At 39.3% G+C, this 12,885-nt stretch overlaps 1 protein-coding gene across 1 annotated transcript in view; it reads right to left on the bottom strand.

Moving 5' to 3' along the window:
- Positions 1 to 547: 547 nt before the first annotated feature.
- Positions 548 to 12,885, bottom strand: part of MLLT10 (MLLT10 histone lysine methyltransferase DOT1L cofactor) — a 243,767-nt gene continuing 231,429 nt past the window's right edge. The window contains exons 18-24 of the mRNA XM_065871216.1: positions 10,849 to 11,003; positions 8,729 to 8,917; positions 8,049 to 8,137; positions 7,552 to 7,913; positions 6,401 to 6,497; positions 2,338 to 2,532; positions 548 to 592 (exon numbers count right to left, since the gene is read on the bottom strand). Coding sequence (XP_065727288.1) covers positions 548 to 592; positions 2,338 to 2,532; positions 6,401 to 6,497; positions 7,552 to 7,913; positions 8,049 to 8,137; positions 8,729 to 8,917; positions 10,849 to 11,003 — 1,132 coding nt within the window. The remainder of the gene's footprint in view (positions 593 to 2,337; positions 2,533 to 6,400; positions 6,498 to 7,551; positions 7,914 to 8,048; positions 8,138 to 8,728; positions 8,918 to 10,848; positions 11,004 to 12,885) is intronic.

Genomic DNA, 12,885 nt, shown 5'->3' with positions numbered 1-12,885 from the left:
GTGGATGACCTATTTATTTGTAATATTTAACCAATAAAACTCCAATAGAAGAAATTAGACAGTTCCTTGAAATTTGTTTTGACTCACAGAGCAAGCATACTGTAACCCAAACAAAAGATCATATTTCACGTTCCAACTTTTACATTAAAATCAAATGGTTTAAAAATGGAACAAGTCTTTAGTTTTGCTATTCATCTCGCCAATTTATAACAAAATTAGTTGTACACCAACTATATTAAATTCCTCTTAGGCTGATAAACTCATTGCATGTAAATTACTTCAATGACAAAAGTTAGCTATTAAATTTTCTTTCAAAATTCAAAAAATGTGGGTGAGGGGTGGGGGATATGGGAATTCCATTTCAGTGCAACAAAGCAACAAGAAAATCAATCAAAGCCTTACAAGAATGCTCTTGGGGCAATTAATCCTTTGTCGTGCAGCTGGTTTCTTGTTGCATTTCTTCATAGGTGTAGTAAGGGGACTGCAACAGCAGCCAGATGAAGTGCTAGAATAGCAGGATAGTCCATTTCTAGATGTTTCTCAAGTGTCAACTTTTTTCTTGAGCAACAGGCCCAGTTTTATCACTAAGTCTCTGCAGTTAAAACAAACAAAATAAGATGCATTAGCTAAATGAATTTTTGGCCCCCACTTAAGATAATATCCTCTTACTTGAAATTTTAACTGAGATAAAAGGTCATATATACGGTTATTCCTTTTTTTCTAAAAGTCAGCATGGATACTTTTCAGCATAATATAAAGACATGAATTTACTGCTAAACATTCAGTTGCTTTATGTTAAATTCAGCAGTATACAAAGACAGAAGTGCCCCTCTGAGGGAGGATTCATAAGGAATGAATGTAGAAACCATCCCCCCAGACTGACTTTTCCACAGAAGCAGTAACACAGTAGTGTGGAAAATCAACTAACAAAGTCATGGGTTCTGATCCCACATGTGCTATGTGTCCTTTGAGCTTTAACCTCTTTGAATCTCCCTATTTAAAAAATGGGGTTACAGCCTATTAATATTTTAAAGATTGGAACCACGTATACTATTGTATCTAACAAAGATGCCTGCCACATAGCAGGATACTCATAAATATTATTTCCCAGCCTTGCTTTTCTAAGTTAATTAATATTGTTTATTTTATAGTGTTTACTATTGTGATTTTCCATTAAAAATACATTTCATACTGTATAATTTTTTTTAACACAAGAAAAAACTTAGGAAAAAACGGTTTAAAAAAATTCTAAATTAATACAGAATCAATGAAATTTTCCATGTCTGCAAAACTAGGTTTGTGATAATGACAGTATTCACAGTCAGGAAGTCAGAGGAACAGTGGGGCAAACAAAAAGCATTGAAGAGTTAATGAAAACCAATAATTCTATATTTTGAGCCAATTCTTGTTACTAAATACAAACTAAAGTTTCTGAAAACTAAAAGCACAGTAAAGAGCAAACTTTCAAAGTAATGGGAAAGAGCAAACATTGTGACTTTTAACACCATTTTTTGCCAAGTCTCCCACCTCATTCTTTCCCTTCTTCCTTTTCCTGATGTCCAGTCTCCATTCTATATCCCAATATCCTTCCTCTAACAGGGTTCTGCCCTGAACTGGAATTTAGGGGAAACATTTATACTCCAGTAAAGTAGACCTGATTGAAGGGGAGAATTAATAGAAAGAAACAGCCTTAAAATGTGTGCTACTATATGTATAGTATACTGTTCCTGCACCCATTTTTATTTATCTTAACTTGTACATTGAAAGGGTAAGATGCTATCACTTACATGAGATTAATAAAGAATTTAAATTTCATTACAAATGTGATTATGATTTACTTTCTATCAGGTAGAATAAGTGGATTGCCCTAAAGTTTATATATTAATTTTATTATAAATATAATTCAATTTTAGCATGTCTGAGCAAAATAATAAAAATATTCCTAAATTATCTAGACTATTTCTATAATTAAACAAATTAGTTAAACAAAGATTCTCAAAACACCAACTACTATCTTCTGATTGGACTGTCCAATTCCACTTACCATATCATACTAAAACACATTTTCATTTTGAAAAATTGCTGAGTTATAAAACAGTCTTCCAACCTTACATGCAAATTCAAACTGATATACTTAGAGGATATATAAATTGGCTTAGGTCCTTTGTGTTTACAATATCCAGGTGCTGAAACAACTGGTTTTAAGAAGAAATTATCAGGGGGATAATATATTTTAAGGGGGGTGGGGAGGAAGAGAGGGGCTGGACAGTCATCTCTGATTAATCAATAAAATTCGTTTTGGTATTTCACTAGCTGTAACAAAGCACAGACACTTACTGTTACCTTCTGACTTGCATTATCGCCATGGATGGTGAGGAACGGGTTGGTGGTGGCTGGATGAAGCGGAGGCGCCTGCGTGCCTGCGAGCAGGTTGTTGATGGGCATCTGCGTGGGTGCCGGGATCTGCAGCTGCTGGAGATCAGGCTGGTGGTGCTGCTGCACCAGCTGATACAGAAGGGCCTGGTGCTGCTCCTTAGGTAAGAACATGCAGGAGAAGGTGAGTCCCAGTGCAGACCCGGCAGTCAGGACAGCCTGCTTTCTCTCTTCTTTGCTCTGCTATTAGGTATTTAAGTGACAGCAAAGTCATACTACTAAGAAAGACAACAAGAGTCTCATCTGGAAGAACACACTGCACTAGATAATAACCATCTACTGTAAAATGTCAATATCATCAGGGAATGGCCTTATTTTCAAAATGGGGCAAACAAACGTAGGAGACCCCTATTCATATGCGGTTGCCCATGATAATCAAGGAGAATGGCAACTTAGAGCAGCCATGTGACCTGCATTTGGCTTTAGAATGCACTGCATGGTGAAATCCCTCCCATAATTCTGGGAACTTAAAATAACTTTTAAAGTTCTCATTCATGCCAACAGAAAGAGTGCTTTCTTGATGCGGTTATGAGACCATGCCTTCCAGCGAGCACCCCTGAGCGCTTACTATGATGTGCCAGGCACTGTTCTGGGGTGAAGAAATGTTAGGAAATGAGTACTGCCCAGGGTCGGGGGGAACAGGAGTGTAAGAGAGAGGACAGCAGGGGCGGGGGTCAGGGCGGTTCTCACTTGAACACAGACACGAGGAGATGAGGGAATTCTCTATGTGGATATGGGGGGGCAGGGGTGGGTGGGTTCCAGGCAGAGAGAGTGCTAGCCAGTGCCGAGGGGCCCCGTGGCACACCCAGCATGACACAGGATGAGCAAGGAGACCGGGCCGGAGTGCAGTGAGCAGGAAGGAGGCCAGAGAAGGATGAGGGTCTGGAGTGTTGGCCGAGAGAGCTCTGGTTTTTCTCAAAGTAATGCGGGAAGGCAAAGGAAGGTTCTGAACAGAGGAGCGACACAACCTGACCTAGGATTCTTGATGGATTCAATGTGAGGTGTCAGAAAGAGAGAGGGGTGAATTCAATGTGAGGTGTCAGAAAAAGAGAGGGGTGAAGGAATAACTGCTTGAGCAGCTGGAAGGATGGAGGTGCATCAGCTGAGGTGGGGCAGCCATGTGGAAGGTCAGCAGTTCTGTCTGGACACATTAATTATGCCTGCACCATCTATTAAGAGAGCCAAGTGGTGGCAACTAAGTAAGCAGTGGATATGGGAGCTTGAAATTCCAGCGAGCGGCCTGGGCTGGAGACGTCGGTATCAGCATAGACAGTATTTAAAGCTTTGTGGCTGGAGGAGATCCTGAATTCTAGGATGCTCTGAAATGAGTGGGGCTGAGAAGAAGAGGAGGACCCAGAAAAGGAAGCTAAAAAGGAAGAACCAGTTAGGTAGAAGAAAACCAAGATAATGTGGTATCTTGGGAGCTAAGGGAAGAAAATGTTTCCAGTGGGCAGAAGCCATTACCAGGTCAGGGAAGAGCCCAGGCAGAAATGGACAGGGCTGAGCACGGGGCAGCAGCTGGTGGGGAGGAGGGTCAGGAGGTCGAGCAAGAGTTTTCCTTAAGGTGGGAGGAGGGAGGTGCCTCACAGCACCATTCCTGACTATGTGAAGTTTGATGCTTGTAAATAAACAAACCTCACACCACAACCTTGGCTACAAAGGAAACGCCAAGTCTAATCCACTCAGTCTTCCTGGTCTCTGGGTAATAATTTGTGCTAAAAATTCCATGATCAACCACGTTCCAGAAACGAGACACCTGTATGTGCTGTTCTTAGAGTAAAATCTTGATTAACAGGAAGAACCCCAAATAAACTGAATTCCAGCACTTCATATTAAGATGAGGCAAGAGATAAGAAAACAAGATTACATTTTAGTGTAAGCGTTTAAGAATTTATATAGGGCTTCCCTGGTGGCGCAGTGGTTCAGAGTCTGCCTGCCGATGCAGGGGACACGGGTTCGTGCCCCGCGGTCTGGGGAGATCCCACGTGCCGCGGAGCGGCTAGGCCCGTGAGCCATGGCCGCTGAGCCTGCGCGTCCGGAGCCTGTGCTCCGCAACGGGAGAGGCCACAGCAGTGAGAGACCCGCGTACCGCAAAAAAATTAAAAAAAAGTATTTATATAGACTCTATCCTTATACCACTGTTAAGAACAGTGACAATGATCCAGAATTGTAAAACAGACATTTTCAATACATTTTTGACTAAAGCAAGAAAGTAGGTAGATGTATTTTAGAAAGAAGTTACAAACAAAGGCTGAAACCCCAAAGTTAATTAAATGGGTGTTCTCCTAGCAGTGAGGTGTGCTTGACACACCCTCCCACATCTGCCTTAGTTCTCTCTCCACCTCCAAGATATGTTCCACACCTTCTTTCTCTCCTCTAACTACAATATCCCTATCCCCCTCAGCTGATGACTTTACTTATAATTCCCATTTAAAAACTATAAACATTAGAAGTGGGTTTCCTCAATCTCCTGTCATAAAACCCACCGACAGCCTCTCTGCTTCCCTCTTATCACAGGGGAAGCTGCTCTCTCCTGAAGAGCTCTGCTGCCCTGGCGTTACCCCTCCTCTCTCTGCACCAGAAAACTCCCCATCAACATACACATACGCTGTCATTTTCAAAATGATTAGAAACTACCCCCCTTAGACCACGTCTTTCTAATGCTAGCTGCCGATTCATTTCTCTGCTCTTTACAGTGAAACATCTTGAGTTGCCTGTACCCCATCTTCGCTTCCTCTATTTTCTTTCCAACCACTCAGTGAAGCTTTTCACTTGTCAGCAAAACCACGTTCTCAAAAAGCTCTAGACACCCAAATCTTACTCGTCTCACCAGAAGCAGTCTACGCAGCTGAGTCCTCCCTTTCTTGAAATGTTTCCTCACACGGAACCAGGCCACCACTCTCTGTGCTAACTCACTGGCCACTTTTTCCCTAGCCCCTTGACTAGATTACTCTTCTCCTCCAGGGTGCCCAGGGCTCAGTCCTGAGACATTAGATTTCATTCCCTACTGACTTCAGAGAATCCCGTGAATCTAAACATCACTGTATGCCATGTCACTGCTGTGTTCAAAGCCCTGCAATTACAGGACTTCCTTGGCAGTCCAGTGGTTAAGACTTCGAGCTTCCACTGCGGGGGGTGCGGGTTCGATCTCTGGTCAGGGAACTAAGATCCTGCATGCCATGCTACACGGCCACAATAACAAACAAACAAAAGCCCTACAATTAATTCTTTAAAATTCTGAAAGGAAAAATGAGGATATACGAAAAAAGAGTTTTTTAACTGGGATAATTATTAAAGCTAGGCAATCAGTATGCCATACTCTCTACTTCTTGTACACCTGAATGTTTATTTCCACAAAGAAAGGTTTTTTTTAAAAAAATCACCAATGGCTTTACATCACACTTAAGGTAAATCTAAATTCCATGCCATGGAGAGCCAAACAAGGCAGCCCACAACCTTGCAGCCCACGCTCACCCATCTGACTGCTCTCCTCCACACCAGCCCAGTCACACAGCACACAGGCCCTGGTCCCTCCACCTTGAGTGCACGCCCCCCCATGTCACAAAGTCATGCTCCTTCAACTTTTATTCAGGTGTGTGCTCAAAAGTCACCTGCTCAGAGGCTGGACCATCCTATCTAAGATGGCTCTCATCCGACTGTTATCTACCACCTTATCCTGCTTCATTTTCCTTCCCAGTTACTCATCACTACCAAAAGGGGTGTATATATTTATCGTCCATCACCCCTATCAGAATGAAGCTCCATGAAAATACAGAGTCTACCAGAGCTGCATAGACCATGTTCTAGTATTTGTCGATGAATCAATATAATGTAACTGCAGGTATCACAGACTACAGCACAATGTCATTTCACACAGTGGGCAATCTGTACCTATGCTGAAGAGTTATTATAGCTTGGATCACTTGCTCCTAATAAAGATCAAGTATTATCAAAAGGGAGAACTTACTGGTGTGAGCTGTTGAGAATTTAACAACTGCTGGAATTGCTGTTGATGAAGAAATATTTGTCTTTGCTGGTCAGAAAGTAATCCGAGTCCTGAGGCACTGAAAAACGATGAAAATTCTTACTTTCTACCGTACACCTTTTAATGTTTTTTTTTTAATGTAAAATGAACAATTGTTTCAATTTGATGTTTAATAACTTAACAAGTTTCTAACCATAACATTTTTTGAAAACAATGATGTACAAATTTCTTTTATCTCTCTTTCTCTCTCTCTATGCACATATACAGGTAAACAAGAATCCACATTGTCAGTAAATGTTTTGTTTCCCTTTATACTGTAAACCAAGCAGGCACCCAGTTGTTTTATGGAATAAAAATTTACATGTGTTTATAACATGAACATGTAATACTCTATTTTTAATCATTCAAGGATAATTTAACCCACACTAAGTGACACATATTTAAAACAAAGAAAGAATCCAAACATACTACTAATTGATTTGACCTAAACTTTTTTTACAGTCCCAATGGTCGGTAAAATTAAGCACCAATGAAAAGAGAGCCAGAAGAAATAGTTTACTACTATCCACTGCAAATCCACTTAACAGGACTTATTCCTCAAAAGTATGCGCAATAACAACATGGCTTTGCCATTCAAATGAAATTCCACTACAGTGAAACAGTGAGTCTCACTCCCTGGAAATTCAAGATAAATATTTGACCTTCATATTATATCAAAATCTTTGACAACAAAGCTAACAAAATTACATAGCTGAATTTTAAGAAACCAACATTCCTATGTGATCTTCATTATAATATTACTTTTCTTCAGGATTTATGACACACGAAGGCAATATACACGGGGATGAGAAAAATTAGCATTTAAAACACACATCACAGATCAAAACTGAAATTTTCAGTATAGAACATACCTAATGCTTTGTTACGAAAGGTGATTTAATTTTGTTTTAACCTGAATTACTTAAGTGTCAAAAATAAATGGCTCTTGGTATAATGTATTAAGTTTGGTGGGTTTTAATTTCTTAGAGTACATCTAACAAGGAACACATTTAAAAATCCCAATCTAAAGTATGGACAGCACTGGTACCATGTTGCACTAAAAAACCCAAAAGGTATTTAAGTAAGTTTCTTACCTGTTAGTCAGTGTAGTTGGCATTGGATGTGCTGCATTAGGTGGTACAGTTGTGTGGGTGAGTGGGGTAGGGTTCTGGGATATTGTGACAGGGGTCTGAATAACCCCATTTAAAGCTCCTACAATGCCATTAATTGCCAGTTGGTTACCTGGCAAAGCTCCAATTATTCCACCCACTCCAGGCACGGCAGGAATGGTGGATGTTACAGTCTGCATTCCACTAGCCAGTGCCCCCACTGTCACACCATTGACCTGCTGAACTCCACTAAGGCCTGAGCCCTGCTGAGCTGGACTCTGCCCAGCAGGAGGTGGAGTAGAAAGAGCCGATGAGCTGCTGGTGCTTTGTCCACTGGAGGTTAAGTCCTAACGTAAGAAAGAATAGAAACTAAGTTGTAAACAACACAGCAAAACTGTTTAAAATAATTTTAAACCATCTAATGTGATATACTACTGTTCATAAGTGAAACACACAAATGAAACTAACCACACCCAAATTACCTGATTTAATACAGGAAGAGAATTATCAGGTAGAAAGCTGTTTCCTAGATGAGGGCTCTTACTGCTGTTCAAGGAATCAGTAGTAGGAGCTAGATTAAAAAAGACGAAGAAAAAGAAACCTATTTACCTGTTAAATTACATTATGTGTAAGATTAAAGGCTTGTCTAAAAACGCTTACCCTGAAGCCCGCATTAAAAACACTTAAATATTAAGCCTTGTTATTCTTAAGACCAATTTGAATGAAAAAAATCTTTATCTCTACTGAATATCATGGCTTTAAATCAATAAAGAGATCATTACATATTTAAATTTTACCATTAAATTCTATACTAAAGAAGTTAGAGCAAATTCAAATTGAACAATGAACAGGATTCTTTTTTTTGAATTTTTGAATTTTATTTTTTTATACAGCAGTTTCTTATTAGTTATCTATTTTATACATATTAGTGTATATACGTCAATCCCAATCTCCCAATTCATCTCCCCACCACCACTTTCCCCCTTGGTGTCCATACGTTTGTTCTCTACATGAGCAGGATTCTTTATGCTCATAGAAAATAATTTATCATTCCTTTTCTACATCTGCATATAACTGATGACCAGTTATTATTCAGTTATTATGAAAAAGATAATGGAAGTCCATCCTACTTTCCTTAGATCCACAATAAATTCATACTTACCATTCTGTGCTGAAAATGCATGCATTTGATGAGATGGGCTGGGATTTGTTGTTATTGTTGGAAAAGGCACTGAGAGCTGTGCATTCAATAATTGAAGGCGTTCCTTTTTGGCAGTCAAGTTTTTAATCTGTTCCTCTAATCTTCGATTTTCTACTTGAAGTTGGTGTAATGACTTCAGCATTCCTAAAACTAGCAGACATTTGAATGGTTTTTAATAAAGAATTTCATACACAGGACTAGGTATTTTATGGACTTAAGTGTCAATAACTTTAGAAATAAATTAAAATAGAAAAGTAGAAATTCTATTAAGCATTTCTAAGTGACTAGGTTCTATTCCTAAATTTATATGTAGATATAAATAAACCATAATATATTTGTACCTATGTAAGCATAAAGGGATACTGTTCCTAGATATACCATGTGGAAACTTTGTCGCCACATACCAAAAAAACCCAACCTAGTTCAGGTAATTTCCATTCTCAAAGAAAAATCATGAGAACACTTTATTTTCATCAAAATAAAAACCTAATTAAAAATTCAAAGTGCTCGCCATGATTTTTCATTAAAATCATATTTCAAAGGGCAAAGAATCACACCAATATCCTTCGCCACAAACAAAGAGCACAAGTATTTGTTTGTTGCTTGGTTGAGTTAAGCAAGCCACCTGACACAGGACTAGGAAGCCCAGCCGCTAGGCCTGTGGATCCACACTCGCCCAGCAGAGAGCAGTGTGTGTGCACCGCAGCCCCTCTCCCGGCTCCAAGGGAAGGCACGTCATCTGCATACAGGCTCGGCTTCTGTCCTGCCTTACCACCTCAAATACCGTTTCCGTTCCTGCCACAGCTCTCAGACCTCTCGACACAGCAGAGGGAGAGGCCTGTGTGATGCTGCAGTGAATGACACTTTAAAAGTTCTATGTATTAAAAAGTTGTATTTGTTTAACATGCCCTCAGGGCCTTGAAAACATACAATTCTACTGGTACAGACACATACGGTCATTTCCCAAGGATTTAACTTTTATCCCTCCTCTTCAAGATCCCACAAATAAACCCTTAGTATACCCAAATGAGATGCAGTAAGACTAAGCTAAACCTGTCCTCCAGCTATCATGTTGAAAGGATTATCCCAGCATGAATTTCCTCACAATTAGCATTTTTTGTCAGAGCACCATTCATAAAAATACCAATTTATGGCACCTGTGTAACAGTAAGCAAAATATTGTTTTGTTTTAAAAAATTAAAGCAGCAAAAGCTTATACCTCCCACCCCCAAAATGATTAAAAACCAAACCAAAACACCTATTATTTCCCCCAGATATATATATATATCCTTAATATTAGGCCACTTCTCTAGTTAACAGTATCTGTAGTAACAGTTTTTGTGTTTGGCATTTTTCACCCATGGCTCTCCTTAATACTTAAAATTGTAAAGATACTAAATATGTATATGTAATATATATTACATAATTTAGCAAGTAAATGATATAGATAATATATATGTTATATATATAATTTAGTAATTATTCTCCTTTCTCACCCAAATTGTAGAATCAAGAGAGTTGGCCATACTTGACTATACACATTTTTTAAAACAAATTCTCCAAAGATGAGCAAGTTTGATTCAAACACCTAAGCTAAAAGAAGCTATAACTCATATTTTAGTAAAACTTTTAAAAATTGACTAGAACAATGGTCAATGGAGAACAATGTACCAATATTTTAATAATTATAAAAAGTAACAAAAACCAGTGAATTCCATGAGCCAGGCAATGTTCTTTATATATTCTATGTCATTTAACCCTCAAAACAATACTATGATATAGGTACATTATTATTCCCATCCTACAAATGGAAATCTAAAAGCACAATGACATTAAGAAACTTGCCTAAGATCACACTGTTAATAACAGGTAAAAACAAAATTCAAGTCCAAGCAGTAAACCTGTAGCATTTGTTCTACTGAGCCACTACATTACACTTTCTCACCATATTATGTAAGACATATCATAATTTCAATGCTATTCTTGATGAAGTGTGACTTCAACATCTATCCACCTATCTGTTCATCCATCCATCCATCCATCTATTGATCTTTCTTTAAAGACAAGAAGAGAATACTTACTGTCACTAGGAGTGCCCTGTTCTAATAAAAACTGCTGTCCTTCACTCCACTGCCTCTCCAGAAGCTGCTCTATGCTGGCTGCTACTGGGGGCAGGTTTTCCAAACTGCTGTTGCCTGGTTGATCATAGCGGATCTGTAAGCTACTTACAGGGGACCTGTTGGAAACATTAATCCTCAGGTTAAACAGAAGAAGGACCCTTTGAAGGAAGCACATTCACATTTCTCACCTTACGCTGAGCCTTCTCCTGTACAAGTTATCTAACACCGGGCTGCCTATGTTAGAACAATAAAACCATAATCTACCCTAAAATTTAGTAATTACCATCCTTCCTCCCCAAATGGTAAAAATCAAGGGAATAGCTGGCCATGCTCAATAATTAAAAACCACTAGAAAATATATAAACACACCACTAATAGTCTCTGAAATAGGCTGTAAAAGAACTTGATGCAACTTTATAAGACAAAAGGGAGAAAGACAGGACTAGAAAGACACTGTACAATTATAATAAAGTAGAGAGCATTCATAACCACAAAATCTCAAATATCAGCAAAAAGAATTTTTAAACAATTTTGAAGGAGCATTTTGTTATAAATTCAAAAATACTTAGTTTCAAGTATTTTTAGAATTAGGGAACATTATCCAGACCAAAGCAATTTTTGAGCCCTTTATACAAATTTTTTCTAAAATGTCTTACATCTGTACTTCAAATGATAACAACTTAATCACCTCTTCCAAAACAAGTATCACTTATATTAGGATGTACATGTTATGTTCTCTCATCCACTTTTTGTTTTAAAAAAGTAAATGGGGCCATTTCTGTTCTCCAGCCTCCATAAAAATATAATAAATTAGTAAAGGGCTTTAGAGTTTCTGAAGTGTTTCCACCTAGTTAACTTCACAACAACCTAGTGAGAAGTCAAAACCTGCCTTACTGGCTCCATTTCTATCTGAGGAAACAAGATGGGGCTTTAGTGACTTGTCCAAAGACACGCCGCTAGTAAATGACAGAGCTGGGCTACAGCTCAGGTCTTCCAACAGCCTGAGAATGCTCTGCCACATCCCTGATATGCATCTCTCCAAAAATCTCTTTAAATTAGAAGTTAAACAAATGAGGCTTTTTATTCCACATGTAAACATCACATGCTACATACAGCTGCCCATCCCTTTCCAAATAGTATATTATTGCCAGGATAATTTAGGCCATTATATTTCAGGCTGCTTTTTAAAGAATAATATACAGTTGGAAATATGCGCTAAAGTAATTTAGTGCCATTTTTTTGTGTTAAATACCATTTAGCTAATGAAACACGAAGAACTGCACAATGCAAAATTGCAGCAAGGAATCCTGAATAATTTCAAGGTAGCTTGCACGATATTTTAAGTTTAAAAGGAGAACACAGGGGGGCTTCCCTGGTGGCACAGTGGCTGAGAGTCCACCTGCCGATGCAGGGGATGCGGGTTTGTGCCCTGGTCTGCGAAGATCCCGCATGCCGTGGAGTGGCTGGGCCTGTGAGCCATGGCCGCTGAGCCTGCGCGTCCGGAGCCCATGCTCCGCAACGGGAGAGGCCACAACAGTAAGAGGCCCGCGTACCACAAAAAAAAAAAAAAAAGGAGATCACGGGGACTTCTCTGGTGGCGCAGTGGTTAAGAATTCGCCTGCCAAATGCAGGGGATACGGGTTTGAGCCCTGATCCGGGAAGATCCCACATACCACAGAGCAACTGAGCCCGTGCGCTGCAACTACTGAAGCCCACGCGCCTAGAGCCCATGCTCCACAACAAGAGAAGCTGCCGCAATGAGAAGCCCGTGCACTGCAAAGAAAAGTAGTCCCCGCTTACCACAACTAGAGAAAGCCCAAGCACAGCAACAAAGACCCAGTGCAGCCAAAAATAAATTAATTTAAAAAAAAAAAAAAAAAGAAAGAACACAGAGACGCTTCCTCCACTAAACATAAGAGCAAAAAAAAAATCCATTAACTTTCTTCTTTGAAAAAAAAAGAATAAAACAGTACAGAAGTAACACAGCATAAATTATAA

Source organism: Phocoena phocoena, chromosome 2 (assembly GCF_963924675.1).
Source record: "Phocoena phocoena chromosome 2, mPhoPho1.1, whole genome shotgun sequence".
Classification (NCBI taxonomy): domain Eukaryota; kingdom Metazoa; phylum Chordata; class Mammalia; order Artiodactyla; family Phocoenidae; genus Phocoena; species Phocoena phocoena.
Note: the sequence above shows the minus strand (reverse complement) of the source record. Positions and strands in the feature narration are given on the sequence as shown.